Source organism: Xiphophorus maculatus, chromosome 2 (genome assembly GCF_002775205.1).
Source record: "Xiphophorus maculatus strain JP 163 A chromosome 2, X_maculatus-5.0-male, whole genome shotgun sequence".
Classification (NCBI taxonomy): domain Eukaryota; kingdom Metazoa; phylum Chordata; class Actinopteri; order Cyprinodontiformes; family Poeciliidae; genus Xiphophorus; species Xiphophorus maculatus.
In genome coordinates this window covers 18,471,778-18,496,316 of record NC_036444.1, presented here as the reverse complement: position 1 = coordinate 18,496,316, position 24,539 = coordinate 18,471,778, and the positions used below count along the sequence as shown (strand labels likewise).

Here is a 24,539-nt window from a genome sequence, read left to right as displayed (position 1 = left end):
CACCAGACATGCTGCTGTTTGGACTGTTTAAAGGAGTTTCACTGTGAATTCTGGAAGATCTTGTCAGTGAGCACAACAGAATGAAAGTGGTGGCACACAGAGTCCGATGCTACACTGCAATAGTTCTTATTTTTTTATCCTGCTAAAATGTCACATGTTTAACCAGGTATTTCCACTGATTTTTATTGTTATGTTAAAGATTTAATCTATTTAAATTCATATATTTCGTTTCTCCGTTTCCAACCACACAATATGTGCCCTAGAAGTGAAAATAAATGAGTTTGCTTGCACTTTTTACCAATTACTTTTCAATATTTTTACTTAATCTAACTATGTTTCAAATGATTAAGAGGAAGGGGGCAGCATGTAACTAGATTTGAACAAGACATAATGTAACTATCACAGTTCAACCAGATTCTAAGTTCTGGCAAATTGGTCACGTGATTTAATATAGTCTGAAGTTTGGTAAGCTTAACTACAGCATACATCGAAAACAAAGTATTTAAAAAACAACAACAAAAAAAACAATCCAAATATGATTTTACAATGCCCTGAAAAGCATAGAGGGCACAGAGGATTGTGAAAGTGAAAAATGTTTCATCATCCACCCTGTAGTTCTGCGACACCATGTTCTTTCCAGGCCTATAAAGAATTATGTTATAAAATTGATATAATGTTTTCCAGGATCACTTCTGTAAAGAAAAAACTAATTACCATTTCCAGGTGTACTTGTAGTTGTTTAGAGGCATTAGACTTAAACCTTAATGCTCAAATGTACTTTACTGGTATTTAATTTGAAAGGACAAAAGAAAGAAATGCATTATGCATTTTTGAGAAGTGGAAGGAAAGCAAACTTTATGACAAACAAGAAACTGAAAAATGTAGTGAGAATTTATACTTAGCCCCTCAGTAAAATCTGGAAAAAAACAATTGGTTTCAGAAATCAACAAGTTATTCCCAGTATGAATTCAAGGCCTTCAGATGTATGAATATTATGTTTTCCAGCATGAACATGGAAGTTGGTCAGATGTGAAGAAGAATAGAGTTAAATACGGTACAGGAACATTCTAAAATTCAGGACTTTTCAGGTTTTTGTTAAACCATGTGCTATGATATTTTCACCTCAACTTTGTGTTTGTCTATCACCTAAAATCCAGATAAAGTACAACAAATATCCAGAGAGCAAAATCTGCTGTGAATTTCAGCTTACATATATTCTAAATAGACTGGGAGCCATCAGGAAACAGAGAGGAGCTGTTAGCCGGTACATCATTGGCACATTAATGTGATCTTTGATATTTTTTTTTACTTATTTTGATCTAACTTGCTTTATATACATCTTTGAACACAGTGATACAAGCACTGCATCTCTCAAGGCAAACTCACAGCATTCGTCGTTGACAACACATTTCTCAGTCTCCTCAGTTTGAAGCTGACAGAGCGAACCGTCCTCAGGATACTGTTTGACGTATCGCTCTCTGGACCTCATCCCCATCCCACAGGAAACACTGCAAGCAGACCAGCTGATCCACTCCGACATCATGCATGTTGAAGGCTCTGTCGACCAGGATAAGAAACAGATACTTTAATGTGTTACAAAATTAAATTAATATTTCTCAAAATTCTTACGTCAACAGCAGACAAGTCGTGAAAAAAAAATTCTTGACAAGTTTTATTTTCTTCTGATTTTACAACTTGAGATCAAAATACACTGATTATTAATGCCAACAATATGAAACTCCATTTAAACAAAAATAAATAAAATACAAGTAATGAATGGCTTTCCTTGGTGTCATAAAAATGTGGTTCCCCCAAAAATTACATTTGCTAAGCGTTTTTTTTAGTTCAAAGTAAGTTAATCGTCATCCAAATTTCATTATGGATATCAATTTTTAACATCCACAAAACAAGTTTCAAATTTATTTGACAAAATTTGCAAACGAAAGCTGAAAGAAAGAACAAACAAGAAAAAAACATTTTTGCTTCTGTACAAAAAAGCCCAATTAAGAAAGACGGATTTAAACAAAATGTTAGAAATGCTTATATAAACTGTATACGATTCTTAAAAGTAATTGCTAAACCCTCAGTCAAATGTGTTCACCTCAACTAGCACTACAAATGAGTGCCATCTTATGTTTATAAAGATTAAATAGAGCACTTTTGAATCAGAGAAGCTGTTTTGAGTTCTTATTGAATGGATGTGAAAATCTAGTTAGCTGCAGGTATGTTGGGTTTGTATGTTTGACCAAATGCAAACTTTACTTAATAAATAACCTTGCCTTTTTTGCTTGTGTAGCTGTGAGTCACTTCAGCCTTTACTGTCATGGATCAACAATATTTACTGAAACATAATCAATCTGATATATAGAAGTTCAATGTTTGTTAATAGAGGTTTCTGGTATGGATTTATATTACAGGTGTGGAAGGTTGGTTTGACATTTCCCCTAAATGTCAAGCAAAACATTAAGTGAAATAAGTAACAACTTTCTCTAAGCCATTTAGATTCATCACTACTAAATAAAAAGGCAGCCAATCTTTAAAGAAAAAGTTTGAAATACATTAAGAAGGGCTGTAGACCTTTTGATGAGGAGCACCTTTAAAACTTAGTAAGGTCTGGCTGGTTGGAAGAAAAATCTAAAGAAATAAGGTGTATTATTATAGTGACCAGAAATCTGCCACATTTCACTATGACCAAGGCTTCTGAAAAAGCCTCCACCATGATTTAAGACTACGATAAAATAATATTTTATCTCACAAATAATGTTCCTAAGATCTTAAAATTATGGAAAATGAAAGGAAAAGTTATCACCAAACTGTTTAAATTACTGAATACATGTGAAATGCTTCTTATATGTATGAATGTATACTTGCACTACAGACTTAACAAGTTTGTGTCATTTATGGCCTTTATTGATGAAAAGCTTCACAGGGAGAAGGTCAGAGAGAGAAAGGGAAACATGCAGTAAATGATCCAAAGTTAGGAATGAAAACCACAACAGTTTTGTGGAGGACTGTAGCCGCTATACACACGTGTCTGCTGTAGCAATGAACTACGCGGCACCCCGACATAAGTGAACTTTGGCCTTTCAAAGCATGATTTATGATCGTTTAGAATTTTAAACATATATTACTGTGTAAAAAAGAGCCATAGTCTTTTCATCCCTCAAATTCTATAGGACAATCTGTAGTTTATAGAAGGAAATACAGATAAATACATATTTTTCTCTCTCAGGTTAAATGAAAGGTTTGAAAAACAGTTCAAGATATTTTGGTTTTGAATGGAGACTGTGCAATAATCACATGAGATAAATGGTTATTGCACCCCGAAGCTAGAAGCTCTGAATCTGACATCTCCATTCTGAACTTCATGTGAGATGCAGTTGTAATGTTTTTGGTTCATTATATGCCTTTGCTATTCAGTCAAACCCATTTGTCATCGTCAATTGTTAATACACCCCATGCTTTCAGAGCAGGTTCAAAGAGCACAAACATCATGCTGCTGGAATTCAGGATTATACCAGGGACCTTTAGATTTTCAGTCAAACGCTCTCCAAACTGAACAGTTTCAAAGGCTGCATGACAGGAATGTCTGTGCCTTGTCCCCTGGTCACAGGACACCTGTCCCTACACACTGAATATTCCACGCAGTTGCTTGGCTAGCAGCCTCTCCACTAAGCTCAAAGTTTAAAGAAGCATTTTCAAAGAGCTCTCTTTTCAGAAATGACTTCAACCCCGTTTTCCCGTAGGGACTGTCCTATTCACAGCAAGGGCCTGAGGGAGCCTAAGTCAATATGTATGACCTCATCTTGGATCAGGTGAAGAGTGAACTGCAGCCTCCGAAGCTTAATGAGGCTCAGCTCTGCCATTTTTTCATCACTATTAGTCAGGGTGGTGCTCCACGACCCCACTTTTATTTGCTTGTGGAAAGACACTGTACAACCCTAACTGCTTTCGACTGAAACAACCCCTCTGAGATAGGAATAGATAACATATCACAAGTGTAAAGAGGGGGGCTGTCAAAAGCAGGTGATTATGTGGGAATAGACCTTGTAAATTGTAGATTTTCTTCGGGAATGATCAATGAACTCTGACAAACCTAAATGAGTCTTTCTTTGACTAACAACACTTGACTCTCGTATACTTCAAACAAACTGATGTTGCTTACCAGCTGCAGCCTAATAAAGCAGAACTAAGTGAATCATTAATAAAAGATACAGGTATCTCAAGCTCAGCAGGGCCTCCAGAGAGTCGGAGTGTTTCCCTGGAATATTAATCATCCTGAGTGTTGCTTCCCATCCTGCCCAACATGGACCCCACAATTATCAATCTCCCACCACACACTAATGGAGCACTAAATGAAAACAAAGGAGAGGTGCTTGGGAATAAAAAGCTATCTGTGTTGCGGTCTAATAATCGATAAAGGGTGTAGTGGAGGGTAGAAGCGTGGGTGTCTGTGAGAAGCTCCTTTAGCCTTGAACTGTTTCACTTGTCTGATCACTAAAAGACTTCCTGGGAGTGAAAACTGAGGACTTGAGGAGACAGCGGAGACAGGCACTGCCTTTCAGCACTTATTCCAGATGCTTTCAATAAAAATTGGACAAAAGCAAACTTCAGGCATTTTGTGATAATGTGTGCGCTTCTTCAGCATCATCATCTCTATCTTGCAGGATAAGAGAACCAACTTGACAAATTGGGGATTAACCAGTGTTGTATAAAGTACTGAAATCTCAGAGTCAAGTAAAAGTACAAGTACCTCTCCAAAATACGACTTTGGTAAAAGTCGAAGTCACTGACTGAAATGTTACTTGAGTAAAAGTCTTAAAGTATCTGAAACTTCTTGTACTTAAGTATGGGAATTACTGTAAAAATGGATGTACTCAAGTAATGTAATGAAAAGTACAAGTAAAAAGTAAAACAAGGCAAGTTTGAATGACATTTCTTATATTTTGGTAAACTTGTCAAATAAACTTAAAATAATGTACCCAACCAAGTGCAGGCAAAATGAAACCTGCTAATAAATTGTTCCAGTTTTAAAGAGTAGCACATGTTAATGGTTTGTGGTTTTGAACTTGCATGCCTTTCCTATATTCGTTAAATTTAGTCTAAATTGCTATCGCTATGGCTTCTGTCCCCCATTGAACTAGGGTGACCAGACATCCTCTTTTTCCCGGACATGTCCTACTTTTCAGACCTAAAAAGATGTCCGGGGGGAATTAAAAAATTGTCCGGGATTTTGGTCAACTGCCTCAAACACATTACATAGCTTACAGTGCATTATAGGGCACGGCGCTGCGTGTCACGTAATCCCTGAGCCGCGTCAGTGCGGGCAGCACTCTTCTCTGTTCAACCCTCCCACCTACCCGCTGCAAGGTGTTCTGATTTCTGATTTCCCCAACACTGGGAAAAGCTAAGCAGGTGTATCCTATTGGAGGTGATGAACAAGCCCAGGCAAGCAGGCTACGGACTTTGTTCGGTAGCCTGCTTGCTACTTGCTAATCAATAGGTGGGGTCAAAACGCTTTTTTGTAACGAGTAACTAAACCACACATTGAAAATGTATCGGAGTAAAAGTACGCAATTAAGTTCGGAAATATAGTGAAGTAAAAGTGAAAGTCATCAGAATTTTTCATACTCGAGGAAAGTATGAAGTACTCCAAAATATACTTAAGTAAAGTAGTGAAGTATTTGTACTTTGTTACTATACAACACTGGGATTAACTACTGAAATTTGTCATAAGAGAAGAGAAACACAATAAAAGGCTGATGTTAATCTGTGGATATCTTGAAATCTAACAGAGATCTGAGTTATTAAATTTTTTTTTTTTAACTTCCCTGCTGTGTGTATTAGTCCTAATTATCCTTCAGAAAAAGACATTTGTTGTTTTTTTTGCTCTGGTTAGGTTTGACATAACAATGAACACATGGAGTGTTGATTTCTTTGATCCTCAGAAAACACAATCAAATCCCTGTTTAGAGATCCGGGAAGCAGAGCACTGCTGAGATTTAATTGCTAATCCTCACAATTTTACCAAGTGATTATTAGTCTTCATGCTATGTGGGATTTACGTGTACATTCCTTATTTGCCTATCCACCTCAAAGATCTGTGGACTTGTTAGGACCACTTTTTTGTCAAATTGCTGCTGATTCTCCTTTGTGCATCTTAGTGGGAAGAGCGTTGTCTTTCAAACTTCCTGATCTGATAAGAAAGCATTTTGAGTCATCAGGATGGATAAAAAGGTTTTATGCAACTTCAGACAATTTGTGCTCGAGAATCACATTTGTTTGAAAACTACAATTTGGGATCAAGTTTTTATTCTTCTCTAAATAACTTTAATCTAGGTGCTTGGAAAGAAGGTTCAGATTCACAAGAAAAATTGTTGATGTCATCCAAGGCACGGGACAGCAGATCGTGTTTTTATCCTTGAAAAGCTGCTTAGAGCATTCTGAGATTTTGGTTTGATTTTCCACTTGTTTAGAGGATATGGAGAAGGGTTAGAAGGAGTTCAAGTCACGTGATATCTTGTTCACAAATGATGGTGAGATTGAGCAGGAGATGGATGCCCAAATTGGAGGCTCATGACTCCATTGTAATGCAGGTGTTGATCCCGTCTGTTGTGGTAAAGAAACAACTACTGCAAAAAGCAAAGTTCTCAATTTACCAGTTCGTCTATGACCAAAAGCCATTGTGACTGAAAGAATGAGATCCCAGATTCAAGTGGCTGAAACACATTGCTTACATTGTAGGATGGTTGAGGTTAGCTTTCAGAGATTGGGTAGGGAGGCAGAGGAGTTCTTAGTAGTTTCTGCTCCTCTGCATCAAAAAGACAAAGCTGAGGTAGTTCAAACATCAGCATTGACTCTGTACCTTCAAGAACCAATTCGTAGAATGGATTTAAAGTATTGAAAGAAAATAAATCATTTTTGAAAATATCTTCAAAAAGGCCTGACATTAAAATAGCTTTAACTAGGTTGAACATTAATCTGATTGAGCATCCCAAACTCTGAGATAATTACATTACAAGAAAGTGCTGCAGTAAGCTGCTTAAACAAAACTTAAATGTAATCCTCTTTTGATGTTTTGTGGAAACTACACTGATCTCCTCTTTTGGGTAATCAAGCTATAGATGACATTGGTAGGTATTCAAGTGCTTTAAAAAATATAGTAGGTCTTCTGCTAAAACCAAATGAGATAAATTGTAAAAATAATATTTTTAGCTAGATATTTTGGATGATACAAAGCTCCTTTTTTAACCAAAGACAGTATTTTATGCTGTAAGTTAAACAAGGACAGAATATTGAAATATGTTCTATATGAATTTACAGTGCAAGGACAAAAGTAATTTTAAAATTACATATTTAAGTTTCTCTTTAGTCTATGCTTTTTTGTCAAACTTAAATGTACAATTTTTATTTCAGATAAATATAACAGCAGGAAATAAAAAAACTGTGGACTTTAAATAAATAAATAATTTTAAACCTTGTGCAACAGATTATGAAGCTCAGGTTGGTCCGAAATGGGGAAGTCTATGTCAAAATATGGAGCTATTATGCAAATTCTGGCCTACAAGTTAACTTCCAACTTCAAATCCAGACTAAACTCAGAACACAATTGAAATAGCAATTTGGTGAAAACTGTGGGCAGCAATTGGGCCCACAATTGGACCAATCCTAAGCAAGAGCTAGGATTTGTAAGCCAAGTGTAAGCAGGGCCTAACTCATAAATTTCCAAAGTATTGAAGTGGCTCAGTAAGATAAAGCTGACCCCATTAAAAGAGAATTAAAGGATGCTTTCCTTCAGTTTAATGAGAGAAAATACAGAATTATCCTGATCTGTATTTCAGCAGTGTAAGCCCAGGCTGTTTCATATTACTTATGGACAAAGTTAAATTTTACTTATGGACAGCAAGCTGCCACAGAATGCTTATTCTTTTAAAATCTTTATATGCATTTATTGTGTATGCCTTCTTACCCTCCATACTGCATCCTGGCGCCATGCAGGGCTGGAAGTCCTGGGTGTGAGGGCAAGGTACGCTGAGATCCAGCTGAGCCTTTAGCATCCGTTGCCTCATTCGGCGGCCTTTGTCACAGGTGGCACTGCTACAGGCTGACCAGGGAGACCAGGCAGAATAGATACACGTCTCCGGTGTGTCATCTAAGAGAGGCAGATGGACAGATCATGAAAGGGTAAGGGCTAAGTTCATTTATTTCCTATTATTCGGGGAAAGCCTCAGGTAAAACGGTCAATGTGGGAAGTTTAATTTGCATCTCAACAGATTAATAATCTATTTCACTGTGAATGAACCAGAATTCTCTTTCAGGTGCCGTGAGAATGAAGAAAATTACTTAACACTGAGTGTAAATGTGAGTACAACACATAGCAGACCACCAGAATCCCCCAAATCATATCCTGGCAAGAAAGGAAGCAGCAAGGGATTCAGGCTAAGCACAAGACGAATGTGATTTGTGAATGTCTCATCCAATTATCAGCTGAAGCAGCGGTATGAGAAGTAGCAGGGCTATGAGCTTCAATTAAAATTTCTCTCCTGGGACTTTGGAAAGGCAGGAAAAATGAGAGGAGGAGGTGAGAGTGAATATACTTTAGGACTGCAGGGACGAACCGAAATGGACCCAGTTCCCTGGGATAACACATAATGACAAAGGAAAATGAGGAAAGAAAAGAGCTTAAAAGCTAAAGAGAGAGATGGGTGGATCTGTAAGTGAAAGCGTTAAAGGTCTGGGCTGACCAGAGGGAGCAGCCTGAATGGAACCTCTCCTCTTTAGACTCATCCCACATAGAAGCAAGAAAGAAATCCTGGACATGTAGAGGGACAGAGAAAGCCAGGAAAAAGGGAAATGGGTCATGACTCAAAGGGGAAGAAATTTATTAAACAGCTGGAGATGCTTGCTAAGATTTTTGCCCTGTGTGCAAAATCTTGAACTCAAACCAAAAATCGTTTCATGTAAAAACAGGTATTAGGCCCGAGATGAGAGAGGAAAAATATTACACATCACTTTCTTAATCACGAGTTGTTCAGTGGGTTGAAAAAAATATTAATACTTTGACTAAAAAGAAGTAGAAAATTGAGTCTAATCAGCTCTAATTACCTAGTTTGTTCACACAAAGACAGTAATTTTACACCAGTTTCACACACTCTCTATATACAGATATTTAAATCTAAATACTAATAAATAAATAGTATATATATCCATATGAATAGAATAGAATACACGAGAAAGAAGAGAAGAGAAGAGAAGAAAAGAGAAGAGAAGAGAAGAGAGAGAATAGAAGTTGTTTGGACTGGATGCTTTGACTATAAACATCAAAGACTCTTGTAAAGCAAAGTGCAAAACATTCAAACAGGTCTTAATGGCAGATGCATTATACCTGTAAAATATTGCTCAATAGCTAGAATTGGTCAGTTTCATGTAGAATCTCATCTCTGCAAGGACTGGGGCAGAAGAATCCAAATGGCTGACCACAGTCCAGATCCCAAATCCAAATCCAGTCTTGTCTAATAAATTTTTTTTCCCCCATGTCCACAGTTGAATCACTTTTTTATGTAATACAGTACTTACAATGAGTACAGAATGACAATGGGTCTATCAGCTGCTTTAATGATCTATACTTTCTTGCCCACTCTGTCAATTAAGGTGGATGGCAATCTCTTGCTAGGTTTCAAGTTTAAATGATGGACTGAACAATGCTTAGAGAGATGCCTTGGGATGTTGTTTTATTATCTATCTCTTTTGTTACTTGCTACTGATTTTTTTTCATCAATTTATATTGTTTAAGAAACCTACGATTCTTAAGACTTTTTCAAAAACAGCTGTATTTATGCAGAGAATAAATAAAACACAGGTGGACAAATTAGGAGACTTCTAAAACCAGTTACTTGCTTGTCAAATTACTGTATCCTTTTCTTTCTGTTTCATAAAAATGCACTACAAATCAATCAAACAGCTGCAGCTGATCCAGAATGCTGCTGCTCGCGTTCTCACTAAAACCAGGAAGATAGAGCACATAACACCAGTTTTAAAGTCCCTCCACTGGCTCCCTGTAGCTCAAAGAATAGACTTTAAAATACTGTTGTTAGTTTATAAATCACTGAACGGCTTAGCACCACAATACATTAAAGATCTGCTTTTATTGTATCAACCCTCCAGACCTCTCAGGTCTTCCGGTTCTGGTCTGCTCTGCATCCCCAGAACCAGAACCAAACGAGGAGAAGCAGCTTTCAGCATCTATGCACCACAAATTTGGAACAAACTTCCAGAAAACTGTAAAACAGCTGAAACACTGACTTCTTTTAAATCTCAACTGAAAACCCACCTGTTTAGAATTGTATTTGAAATGTAATCAATTACAAATTTATTGATGGAACTTGACTTAATGATTGATTCTATATTGCTTTGTGTTTCTGTGTTTGTAGTGATGTAAAGCACTTTGAAATGCCTTGCTGCTGAAATGTGCTATACAAATAAAATTTGATTGATTGATTGATTGACTTTGTTTCCTTGTATTTACAGTAAAATACAAGTTTTATGTTGTTGTTTTATTGTAAAAAATAAAAACAACAAAAAACATAGAAACATTTAAAGTGATATGACTTTCCAAAGACCCGCTATGCAGTGCTACTAGGATATCAATATTCAGATCAAAAAACATTATCAGGTGTATTTGAGAAGGACAGGACCCTGAACCAGGGGTGGTGCTCTGCAACAACACAAACTCCACCTTCACCCAGCAGGTTGAAGCCAAAGGCCAGCTAGATCTATAAAGTTACTATTTGACCTCTAATCTTAGCTTCATCTGAAGCCAGCTGTGTCTGCAATGAGCATGGTTTGCTTTCTCAAGCTTAAAAATACTCAGTTTCAACACAGCCTCCAGGGTTCAAATAAAGAGGTTCAAATGTTAAATTTACAAGTTTATATAAATACAGACATCTGAAGAGAACGATTTTCCAGGAAGATGAAGGAAATATAAAATCGCATAATAATAAGGCTTGAATTATTTAATAAACACTTCATCAACATCTTAAAGTTACTGTGTTGTGTTATGGTTCACTGGTCAGCTGTAATACAGAGTGTCTGCTTGTCCAATTTACTTTACCTTCCTCCTTCTCCTCCTGTCCAATATCGGCTACTATGTCATCGATGGTGTCTGGCACCACATTACACTGTTCTCCCTGTAAACAGGAGGAAAGATTAAATTAGGATCACAGGAAATGTAGCTCCTACGTGTCGCTTTTAAGTTAAGTTATTACCAATGTCTAATCTATGGTTTCTTCAAAGTTGGACCAGATCTATGCCAACTAAAGAATATCTATATTTGTGTACCTTTAACCATTGATTGTTATTTGGGCATGCCTATTTTCTATGTCATCGACACAGTAGCATAATATACATATATGGTGAATATTTTACCTTTCTAGCAATACGTTCCACCATTACCCGAGCCACCGGAGTAATTGCGCCCCCTTCTGGGTCATAGAAGGGGCTCTGAGGGTGATCCAGACTGGTCAGAGGCCGGATTTTCTCCTGAGGAACAGTGGGCTTGTTTGGTGACTGAAAAACCAAAAGGAAAAAGTGTCAGTGATCTGTAAAATGCTGTGAAGTAATAGTAAATCAAGAAGCAAAGATCAGTAACTGAATACAAAAGAAGTTTTCATATTCAAGAGATATGCCCAAGAGAGGACAGTATAGATTTGAAACAAGGAATGGTTAGTAATTAAAAAGAAGAAGCTGAAATTTAGAACCAAGAAATTATTCATGGAACAAGAACACTATTCCAACTGCAGCATAAAAGGAATGAATGGCTATAAAACAAGCTTTTCAAAAGAGGATAATTACATTGTTTCTGTTGATGAGAACAACTTAGTCACAATTCTTCAGAGTCAATAAAAAAGTTATGATGAAACAATAACCCCTAGATTTAATTACTAGCCAAGATGGCAGGTGTTTTATTATTTGATCTCTGCATGCATCAGTGATTCCCTTCTTACTCTGCTTTAATAAGAAAGACCCAGCTCTCTTTTTAGGTGCATCAAAACGTGTGTTTTCAGGCACTTGGTTTAAAACAATAAGAAAATGTAAAGAAAGAAACATGACAAATATCAACGGCAGCAAACTGCATGGTCTATTAACATACAGCATCACTGGATATGTTCCATCATTCTGACCAATACTATGGATGAATAAATACTTTAGCAACATTATATTTTCATCAATTGAAAGTTTATTTAAACCACAACAATATATCTATGAGGTTGATGAACAGTGCATGACATTAATTTAGACCAGATTGCTCCAGCATAGCTTCACAGAGCTAATTTCAAAATCAAACGAGAATGTGTCTGTATCTGGAATATCAGCAGGTACTTGGGTTCTTAATTTATATTGACATAGCTTTGCATTGTGACTCCCACATCATTTTTGTTTAGTAATATGAACAATATTTTCAGCTATTTTTATAGGAAGATTAATTGTTAGCATACAATGTTCAACAGAGGAACCATAATGAATTAAAGCATAAATCCTGGTAGAGGTTATTACAATCAATGCAAAAGATGTTTGATCCAAGATATTTTTTCAAAGGTTTTTGTTAAAGAAAAAGAAAAAGGCCTAGTATAATCTAGTATGCAATATGTAGTAATAAATCTACAAATTTGTGAGTATTACACAACACAGGCGTATTAGTCTCACTCTGTCCAAAAAGTACCTAGACTAGGTTAGGCCTAGGAGTACCCTGGCGGTTTTAGAAAACCACACACTAAAAAGGAAGAGAAAACATAATTTAATAGACAAGTGTTTCCAGGAAAATTCTTCAAACACATTAATCTTAAGGAAGAATGAAAACAAAATCCCACGGTTTTGTCTTTGTTTTATATTAAACTGACTTTCATAAAGAATAACTTTCCCCTGCTGTGCGTGCTAATGCTTACAGAAGTGACACTGTCAAAAAGCTCACAAGGCTAAAATTAAGCCCTGAATACTGAAGAAACACTTTGCCTTTCAAAAGTAACACACCTGGCTTCATGTGAGTGAGATTTTTGGAAAGTATTTACCATCTTTCCTCTGCAGGATGAGATCCATGCGTATTCATGAGTACACAAGCTATAAATAAATTGCTCTAGTCTCAAAACACTTGGTGAATATGGATAAGCCTCTTTTATTCCATGACTGTAGAATCTAAAGATGCCTTTCACAGTACCAGAAAGCAAAAGTGAAAAGCACTTGGATGCTGTGTTTAATAAACAGACTGATTTAGACATACTGCCTGTGGTCCTTCCATTATTGTACAGAATAACACGTAGCAAGTCTAAGTTTGATAGACTGCCCTTAAAAAGAAGTTCAGTATAAGCTAAAATAGAATCATGGGAAAATAAAACACATACATTCCAACCTTGCTGCCTCTTATGGAAGATGTAAGCTTCCATTTAATATCACATACAAGTAACTTGAGACAATGGAAAATGGAGCTGCTATGTCTGTTAGCACCACATCAGGCCAAACAGACAAATGCAATGACTTTAGAGGAGGGATTGTTGAATCACATAAAGTAACAAAGGTTATTCACAAGTGGAAAACATTTAGAACAGCTGCTATTCCCAGGAGAAGGGATCAGAGAAAATGTACCCTTATGTTCTGAGAAATAACTAAAAAACACAGTAACTTTATCTCAGGCACTCTAAAAGCCTCAGTTAGTTATAGAAGTTAGTAAATTGTTTTAATTTTCTTGTGTGAAGACGACTTCTTTTTAAGAAGAATGTACTGTGGTTTGAATGAACCAAAACACTTCCAGAACAATGAAATCTGAACAGATAACACCAAAGTTGGGATGTCTGACTATAACTTACAGTACCACATTTAAATATAATCTCAACATATCTGCATAGGTAAGTTTTAGTAATTTTCAAGCATGGTGATGCAGTGGTGATGATATGGGACTGTCAGGACCCTTTCACTCTACATACCTTAAGTTTACTATGAACTCTTCTGTAAGTCAACATTTTCAACTGTCTGACAGCTGATGATTGTCCCAAACTGGGTTATAAACAGGACAATAATCCCAAGCACAACAGCAAATGTACAACAGGATAAATGAAATAGAAAGGAACTGAAGTCTAGCAATGTTCCCCTTACCCGGACTGAAATGCTAAGGCTGCATTTTGAGAGACCATTAACAAGATAAATCCTAATTGTGTGACAACATTTGTCTATTACCTCATGTTTCATTGTGATGGCAATGCTGAACAGCAAAGACTTCAGTAATGTGTCTCTAATGTGACCACGTTTCATTTTTTGACTTAATGACCCTTTTTCCTCACTGATGTTGTGATTCCTTATTGACCGTCATGATGACAGATTTTATAAATTGCCAACATTGTCAACAAGATGCTTCTTTGTGGCAACTGCAGGATTCTTAATTTGGTAGTTCTCTGTCTCTGACATAAAAAGATGTAATAATACACAAAATAGTACCTCATATGTAACACCGCTGTCTGTGCCTGCATCCCACGGAATGAGGTCTGCGACAAGTCTCTGGACCCAGCCACAGTCCTTGGTACAAAGGTCCTCTCCGGACAGCCCCACGTTCCAGTCTGGGCTGGGCCCAAGCATAGTCAGGAAGGACATAAGGTGCCGGGTCTGATCCACAGAAAACTCTGCCGAGGGAGCAGCTCGCCTGATTTAGGTGGTGAGAAAATAAAACACGTTAATGTTTCACATCATAAAGATGCTTTAATATCACACACAAATAATGCAAGTAAAACACAATGCAGTTTTGAAATTATGATTTCATTTATTAAGGAATAAAAGTTATTCAAATCATTAACGCTCTGTGTCAAAAGTAATTGCCTTCTAAATCTAATAACTGGTTTTGTCACCCTTGGTGGCAGCAAGTGCCATTAAGCTTTTCTCCTTACTGGCAATCAGTTTTTTCACCACATTCGGGGGTGATCAAACACAAATGGCTGCTTGAGGTCATACCGCAGTGATCAGATTCAAATCCAGACTTTGAGTTGGCCACTGCAAAACCTTACATGTTTTGGAGCTGTTTAGAGGCGGACTGTCAGGCTTTTTATATTACTTACACTTCTCGAATGAGTTGTTAATTGGTTTATACTTGTCAGACTTGCTACTCCTGGGAACATTTACCAATGTTCTACTGCATGGTTTCTTTATCTGTAAATAGATAAATAAAATTTACTGGGATTTGCTGGCATTGTAACCATTTCCACATCAATAAATGTCAGTGGAAATGTTTCCTGCTGTCTTCTAAAATTTTAGCCAATGTGTTGTTGTCAGAAATGTTTTATCTTAGCACTAATCATGGCCGGATTCAATTTATTTTAAATAAAATTGGAAATTTCACATAAATCATGATTTACATGGGGAAAGGCAACTAGTTTTTCCAAATATGACAGACTTGGTTTAGGATGCCTTTTTACTTTGAGAAACAAAATAACGTCAAAACTCCTTGTTGTACATGTTGTACTTTGTCGAAGCACTGTTTATGCCATATTTGTAACTGCAATGTAAACACATTGTAAAGTTGTGCCAAAAAAGTCTTGTTAAAAATCTTGTTTTTAAAATAGCTGACTATTTAAATTTTTGAGGTGACAATCATCCATTTGCATAGTGCTTGAAATCAGTCTTCTTCTGTTAACCATGTTACTTGAGATGAAACAGGCTGTCATCATCAGGTCACAGCAAAAGATTTTCACAGGCAATAATTTTGCTTCCTGTGAAACTTTGCACAAATTAATCTTTTGCTAGAATCATCAACAACTCCTACAAGGAAGCTTGTACTGCAGTGAAGGAAACGTCACTAAGGAAGGCCACTAAGTGCAATATTCTAAAGATGACTCAACTGAGGGAATGGATTGCTGTCAGTGCAGAGATTGCTCAGGAATCGCAGTTATACCACTGAGAGATTTGGATTCTAGCCTTATGCCAAGAGGAACAACAAAGAAGCTACTACTCTTCAAGAAAATCATCAAGGCCAGGCTGACACTTTGCAAGAAGTTCCAGGAAATGTCAGCAAAGAACTGGGATAAAGTTCTTTTTCTGGTGATGGCCCCTTCAGGATCTTAGGAGAAGAAAATGTGAATAGAAAAGGTTAATATTACCATAAGTCCTGAATCATGCTGACAGTAAGTAAGTCAGCAAGGCAGACTAAAACCATTCATGTCTGTGTTTGTCTCTCATCAAAGGTGGTAGGTTCACATACTAGTAATTGTACTTACGACTTAGATTTTGCCAAAAAACACTTTCATGAATAAAAAAAGGGAACCTAATATTGTCCAAGACCAAGTTCTGCAATCTTTGCACAAAAATAAGAAACAATTTTGAAATTAAAACAATTTTTTTCAGCATGAAGTGTCTCAAAGATTAAAACAACACACCTGAAACAGAAGAGTTAATGAAAAATGAAATTTCTGTTAGTCTCAAAACCTTTGTCCAGGTCTGTAATTTATTCACATACATAATCATTTGCAAGTTCAGGAAATCTTTGGAATCTCAATTAATTGCATGCAAATTTGACAGTTTACATGTTTTGACCCAGTTAGACCGCTAATGGCTTGATAATTGCATCCACAAAATAGCTAATCGAAAGCTGAAAATGTCTGATTATGCTGCAATCATCTTGCGTAACCATAAAGTCAAGACTGCATTGAGACATCTGGGAAAGAATTAGGTTGCAAGAGTTTTTGTTAGTGACTTAAACTTTTTATTCTAACCCATACAAGGGCAAAAACATTACATCTCAGCAAAATACAGTTGCAGAATAGAAACAGTGTTTCAGATTCACTGAGAGTGTGACTCTGCAGGTGCAAATATGTGACTGCTGGTACTCATAAAAATAAGAGTTACACAAGCTATCGCAAATTGCTGACAATTCGAGGAAGGGCAATTAAACAGATGTTTAGTGAAAGATACACAAGTGTTGGCGAGTAAGTGAGTGTGCACATAAAGCCTCCAGGGTTGCAGTCGTGATAAGATCCTAATTGCTCTTGAACTAATTCTAGAGGATGCTAGTGTGTTAATATTCAAACAAGTCAGCATGCCACTTACCAAGCATATAAACGATGCCGTCAGAAAACAATAAGGTTTATTAATATTCATGCACAACAATAGCTCATTGATTGTGCTGGAGCTGAAACTTTATTCAAACAACTTCTATGTTCTGCTTATTAATTGTGGTAATTGCTACTTATGATGCAGATTAATTCTGTCATTCATGTATAAACCACATTATCTGAAGATACATTCAGGACAAGAGGAATAAAGTGTCTCATCATGTTACAGATGATGAACTTTCTTTGTTATTTTTAGTCATGTTTGTTTGGTTGTTATTTCTTGGAATATGCTTTGAATAATTTTGCAGTCGTGTCCATATAATTTCTCAACAAAATATAATCATTCGTTTCTTTGTTTATCTCAAAAGTAAAGTCAACGTTGTCCAGACTTCTGAATGTTCAGTGAGCAACTATTTTTTTCAGCAGAAATTACAAAAAAAATTAGATTAACACATTTCTTCAAGAAGCAACCTCCAGTAGTGCTAAACCAGATGAAAACATGTTTGCTCACACTTACCTACCAAATACCACACGTATACAAACACAAATACATGCACAATTGCTGCAGCATAAGTCCCATCTTTCCACTAATATCTGTTTTTCAATCACTAACACATTCTAAGAAGCACAAGATCAGCAAATAATTGTTTAGCTTCTGTGAATTAAACTAAGCTTTATTATGAAGTCGAAGGATACCACTCAACACCAGCAATTTCCTAGGTATCGGAAAAAGTTAAAATATTAGTATTTGGACAAAATAATCAAAAACATGTACACCTATGTATTTTTTGTTGATCCCAAACTTTTGCTGGGGAAAGCCATCATTATTGCTCAATTTTTGTTTCAATCCATAGATTCAGAACCTTGTCTTATGTGAGCCAACAACTGAGGAGGTCTGCTACAGCCTCTTGTAGATCCTTTCAGACCCCAATATGAACGCTAATAAGTTTTTAGTTTCGGCAGAAACACAAAGTGACAACTCGTTATTGCTGTGCTCACATACAATTAAGAGAATTGTCCTCAGACAATTAGAGTTACATTAAAAACAGCTTCCTGACAAATCTGCAGGAATAACGGTAACACTAAGGTGACACTAACGTGATGCTAATATCAATTAATGATACCAAGGACTGCAAGTGTTACAATTTAATAAATGAATAAGCCATTATATGAACCTTTTGATATAATAATATAAACAAATATTTTAATATTGCAATCATTTATAAAGAATACAAATAACTAAGCAAGTTTACAAATCATTAATTAAAACAGTTAATTATATTTCTAGGATATGCAAGTATATCAGTAAGTATTTAAGAATAATATCTAAATTCACATTCCTGTGTTATAGCACATTGTGAATTGAATTATTATTATTGAATAATTATTATTTCATCAGCCATACAATTTAAAGTCAGTTAGAACTAATAATATCAGAAAATGTGATTGATTTCTAACTGCTGTGCAGGTTAACTAATCATATATTAGGGTTCATTTGATGATTCACAAAGACAGTTTAATGATAGATGGAATACAGGGATGGATCTAAAAATGTGGGACAGGAGATTTTGTGAGGTGGTATGGTATATTCAAGATATATATGTTAACATAATCACAGCCAATAAAAAATATTTGTCAGTTTTCACTCCTAAATTACAGTCCATAATAAGTCTAAACAGTGCACATGGCGATGAACTTAGGAGAACTTTGCCTTCCTTGTTGTATCTATCCATTTATTGTGTGTGTGTGAGCATGTCCTATCTCCAGCTGTTATTGACAGAGTAAACCTTGGACATGTCACCAGTCCACCACCGAGAGACACTACAGACAAACAACATGAAAAGACACACCCTTACCGAAAGACAAATTTACTTTATTGTGACACCTTTGGCCACAAATAATCAAGGAATGATCTGCTCGCATTAAATTGCTAACAATCAATTACCAAATCCAAAACTGTATGCAAAATGCCCTCACAAGAAAACCTGTGTTGTTGTAGTCAGTAGATGTTTTCTTATAGCTTTAAGCATTTTTTAGAGGTCAAAAAAATATCTTAATTTCATCATTTAATGTCAAAATCTTATTTGGGCAAGACCAGAAGAACTTTAAATACACACATTGCTTAACACGGCAGTAAATTCAGAGGCTGGAATATGAATTATCCAGTAGCTATATATACTGTGTGTATATATATATATATATATATATATATATATATATATAATGATCCAATTTCCTTCACTGTGTATTGTTGGAGTTGGAGAAGTTACTCTCAATCAGTAAAACATTTAAAAAACAAGAAATAAATACTCCTTGGCCACAAACTTGTCACTTATATTTCTGTTTAATCTCATCTCAGAAGTACAGAAGTACCCTCTGTTTCGAAAATTGTGTGATACTTACAGGTTAAGTGGCTGCCATGCTGGCCACTGAGCTTTGGTTTTAATGACGGTCAGCACTTCATCACCCTGCAAAGAGACAGAAGAGTGGGTGTTATGCAGTGTAATGTGCTTCTAAATGTACAATCACAAAGGGAGAAAAACGAAACATACACAGGGAAAAGACGAAAATTGACAAATTGACATGACTGGTGGGGAGAAATCTCATTCAAGGACAGCATAGTATATACCAATTTTCTTAGGCTTAAGAGTGTGGGTAAAGTGGGTGTCATCATGACAAAATGGTCCTCAGGTGTTTTACTTTAGATGTCTTTGATTCCACATGGTGATGTCACTGTGCCCCCACCAGTCTGGTTGTTCTCTTTGCAGCATTACAGCCACTTTATGTACTGCAGCATGCTCTTTCCATTACTATGAATCCCAACAAATTATTCAGCCAAAAGCAGGAGAAAAAATGATAGATTTTGCCTAATCTTGAAGAAGTTAGTTATAGAGGAAGGGGATTTCAAGTTTTAAACACACCTTTACAGTTCAACAAATATCTTTAATGCAATCTCAAATTCTCCATCTTTTACACTTTCTCAGACACGCAGAAAGAAAAACGTTTCATCTGGTTGACTGAAGGTTACAATCTTCTCTATGAGGCTGAATAAAGAAAAACAAGTTCAGGCTGGAGCATGGATGTGTGTTGTGTCCTCTGTTTGAGTTTGTGTGGTTAAAAACAATTTTAACAAGTGAGTGTTCATTTTCTCTTTCGTGCATCCTGGGGCTTTGAGGCTTCAGTGGCTTCAGACCTCACCCCACTCTTCCACACACACAAGCACACGCACACATCGCCAAGCACCAAATAGTCACATACAGACAGAAAGACACACACACACACACAGATATGGAGACAAATACAAAAACACTTCTCTTGAGAGGGCAAGAATCAAAACACAGTTCCAACAAAGTGACAAGAAGTCAAGAGGAACAGAGTCATAAATGCATTAATCAATGTGCAGTGGACAGAAATCCAGACAGGAGCGGTTTCAGGCAAAGCAATAACAGAGATCCTAATCATACGTTTCCTTCTGCAGCAAAGCCTTTTTGAGAGGAGAAAAACTACTTATTCAACTTTTCTGGATTTGGCATATTTTCAAGTACAACAGGTCTTTGCATGAAAACATCATGATTGTATTCAATAGAACGAGCAAAAATAAAGGTACATGTTTTGATTTATGCAATTTATATAGATGTAACAGCAATAAAGTTGCTACAGGTGTATAATTCTGAACTGAGACTAATTAATAAAGTATTGGTGATAAAAAGCATTGGTGACATCCAAACATTTCAAATTGTTTCCAGAGACATGTTTTAAGGTGCGAAAGAAACAATGAGCCATTTGGCCACAGTGATAAAAATAATGTGTGAAAGACTTAAGATGAGGCTTTCAGACCTAAGAACACTATATAGCTGTCGATTATGGATAGGCAGTATGGACTCAAATGTTTTTCAAAACACTTTGCGATATTTATTGTGTCAAACATAAAGTGATGACAAAAAACTCCCATGAAGTCGTTTTTAGCAATACATTGTATTTTATTGTGCATCACTGCATAACAGCATACAATGCCTCATAAACACAACACTTGTTCTAACCCCCCCCGCTAACAAAATCAAACACCCATTTATTAATAATGAATAGGCTGTTTCTGGGCACCAAATGAGTTAAGTGGTGCAATTTCAAAGACAACAACTGTCATTTAGAAAATATTCTTATTTATTGTTTCACTAATGGAAGTAACAGAAAAATAGGAAGACAAACTATCATAGTAATGCTTGGTTTTGGGTAATTTGATCATCATGAAGAGTTTATTGTTGTCACAAAAAAATCAATATTCTCTCTGTGATAAAACATGAATTATAATGAAGATAAACAGTATAACTACTCATCTCTACTCTCAATTATGATGACACTGTGCTGCCACCTAGTCTGGTGAATTGCACAAAGATAATAGAATACCTAACAGAAGCTCAAGTCACTTGTTTTGCATTTCATTTTATCCAGTTCAAAAGTAAATTGCAAATTCTTTGATCTCTAAGTCAATTATTTCAGCCACATATCTACTATTAAGTCTATTTTATACAATTTAAGTGGATGGCATAATGAAATCTCAATCAGATTAACCACTGTTAGAGAGTCAGTCATGCTTAAATTTTTCCCCTCATCTGAGCAATTTGGTTCTTGGAATAAACAGGTTTAAGGTAATTTTATGTCATTTTTCTTACCAGCAGTCATTACCAGACAGCCAAAGATTTTCCTCAATAAAGGATAAAAGAAAATCATTCTCTGACAGTCACACTGTCCTGCACATTTTAGCTGAAAACACATGGTACAAAAAGCTTTGTGGAGGCTGTTTGGGAATGCAAATTTCTCTGTAATGGTCCTGTTTGTTTATGGTAATTATAGTAATGGTACAAAATAACTGTGATTTTCCAATTTTTCAAAGCATATGACGTTTTTTTTCAGAATGTTTTTAAGAAGAGAAGAAAGAAAAGAGCTCAGGAAGGTAGACTTTGAGAAATTGGTTGGGAAGGAAAACAATTATATGGAAAACAACAAAACTGAAGAATTTTTATTCAGCATGATAAAAAGAGCCCCAGATGTGATGGAGGACTCACAAAATTATATAGCTGAACATAACAAGGATAGCAAGAAAGATGAGAGGAATATAAAGACTCAAATGGAACAGGAATGGGAATTAAGTGGGTTTTGGTACTAACAAAAAACACATCTAAGAGAAGGAGAGGGCGTACAATCAGGCAGTGGAGAAAATAAGTGTGGAGACTAAAAAAGAAGAAATGAAAAGCAGATAAAAAAAAATATAGATTTCTTTGAGTTTTGTATTCTTTTCATTCAGTCGATATATTATCTTTGGAATTACATATTTAAATGCCTCCATTATATGCCAGCTTCTTTCTGTCATAATGGGTTTTAAGTTCTTAGCCCACATGCAGAACAAGCACAGGAGAATAGTAATCGGTTAAATGATTTTATTTGCACAAAGTGATAAGATGTTGAGAGAGAATAAATCCGGGATCAGGCTCATGGAGTCGTCGACTCACTAAGGAACAACAGAGGGAGAAGATGAGTTTGTGGTCATGGGAAAAATGAGTTGCGAACAGAATTGGACTGGTCTTACTTTGTGAGATGGTAGGTTCAGTCTGGGAGAGAGTACTGCCGGTTCGGGTCTTGGTCCACTTGGTTGTGGTGGAGGGCGGACAGGTAAGTTCTGAGCGTGGAGGAAGGAAAGAGGAGCGGTCGGACTGCCAGCTGGGGAAACCTCCGATAACTGTTGGTGATCTGGTTGAGGAGATGACTGTTGGGCTCGGGCAACCAGTGGGTAATTTCCACGGCGTCACGAGGAGTGGAAATCCAGAAGGCCAGAGCTGGGTCTTCACAACGAGAGTACTCAGTGTCTCAAGGAAAACACCATCACTGGCAAACACTCAGGTGCTGAAGTGCAGGCAGTCCACTCCTCTTAAGCTTCAGGATGATTAGAAGATGAACAACAGGTGTGCTGAATCATGGGCACACCCATCCTTAGTGCTGCCTCTGGCGCCCTCAGGTGGATGAAATGAGGACCCGCCGATAAACAGGGAGAACAGAAGAAAGACCACAAACAGGGACCAAAAACGCCGATTCCCAACACTTTCTGCCATTTTTACACAATGTGCTGATATCAATCACTTAATGAGCTTTTCCATGTGCAAAGATAATAACTGAACAAACAGCTAAATAAGCTGGTTAAACAGTGCTAGACAGGGAGACATTAAAGCATGCATTCTGTGGTTACGATGCAACAACTTTGAAACACTGATTGTAGTTAAAAAAAAACTATGTTACACAGAAACAACTCTTATGGATTTAGTTTTAAATAGGTAGTTGCATAACAAACAGTGAACAAAAGTAAAAATGGCTCTATGGCCTCTATACCATGTTAGGTTGTAGTTGTTGTTTGCATCATGTCGTCGGTTATTAAAGGTTTTACAATATCTTGTTACAAATGGTTTTATTATCTGCTGCACATATATTGTTTGCTGGCCACTGAGGGAGTACCAGAGTACTAAATAATTCTACTTAAAGATGTACTGCTATAGTGATTGATGTTACTGTATTAGTAATGAAGCAATAATAATAATAAAAAACACCAAAACATAGTCAATGGCAAGTGATTGTGGAAAATTTACAGTGGTGCTCTTATGAGATCTCTCATCTATTTTCAACACTGCTGACTTTGAGATTTTGTTTCATAGATTCTGAGATGATTTTTGGCTTTCAGTGGGAGTTTACTTTGGTTTATTTCATATCTTTCTCCACAATCACATTGTAAGCTGCACAGGCAGGAACAGTATGGAGGGCGTTCTGGTTGTCTCCTATGTAATGATTAAATTAACATCATATAGACTTCAAAGTCCAGCAGACTGCACAAAAGGCTGGGTTCTAAATTAATTTAATCCCATTGGCTGGCCATGTCCCATGGTGATGTGTACTTAGATATATGAGAGCAGTATCATGGAAGCATCATGAATCATCACCTCCTCACCACTTTGGATCCTCGATTGAAGCCTTAGAGGTGTGACAGCCTCATATTGACTCTAAACCTTCAGCTAGACCATTCCTTATCTCATGCCACACCGAGATGCCAAAAAAGCATGACTTTAAAAATTTTATAAAAGAGTTTTCAGACAATGACTGCAGTGCAAATAAGCACCAGCAGCTTCTCCACCTGTTGAATTCTCTATCTGTCAGAGATTTGCTGTCATCTGTTCTTTTCCAGCCTCCACAGCACCAGGTGTGACAGCAATAAAAATAAAGAGGAAACAGCTGAGGCACCGGACACATCTTTCAAAGAAATTACAAAGATTAGTGAGTGACATTGCTGGCAAACACGAGGGCATGCAGAGCTCAGGTGAAAGCTTCAGTAAAACGATTACTGTGACTCAGTGCTGCATCTGCACTGTGACAGCAAACATCTATATCTGGTCTGTCAAATAGATGGATGGAGAAAATGTG

The 24,539-nt window shown here is 36.6% G+C and overlaps 1 protein-coding gene across 1 annotated transcript in view; it reads right to left on the bottom strand.

Annotated features, from left to right (window-relative positions):
* The window catches only part of LOC102237504 (spondin-1-like), a 93,029-nt gene that overhangs the window by 8,141 nt on the left and 60,349 nt on the right, over nucleotides 1–24,539 (bottom strand). Inside the window, exons 7-12 of the mRNA XM_014473671.2 lie at nucleotides 19,485–19,549; nucleotides 14,482–14,683; nucleotides 11,425–11,565; nucleotides 11,111–11,186; nucleotides 7,970–8,152; nucleotides 1,387–1,557 (exon numbers count right to left, since the gene is read on the bottom strand). Of these exons, the coding sequence (XP_014329157.1) occupies nucleotides 1,387–1,557; nucleotides 7,970–8,152; nucleotides 11,111–11,186; nucleotides 11,425–11,565; nucleotides 14,482–14,683; nucleotides 19,485–19,549 (838 nt within the window). The remainder of the gene's footprint in view (nucleotides 1–1,386; nucleotides 1,558–7,969; nucleotides 8,153–11,110; nucleotides 11,187–11,424; nucleotides 11,566–14,481; nucleotides 14,684–19,484; nucleotides 19,550–24,539) is intronic.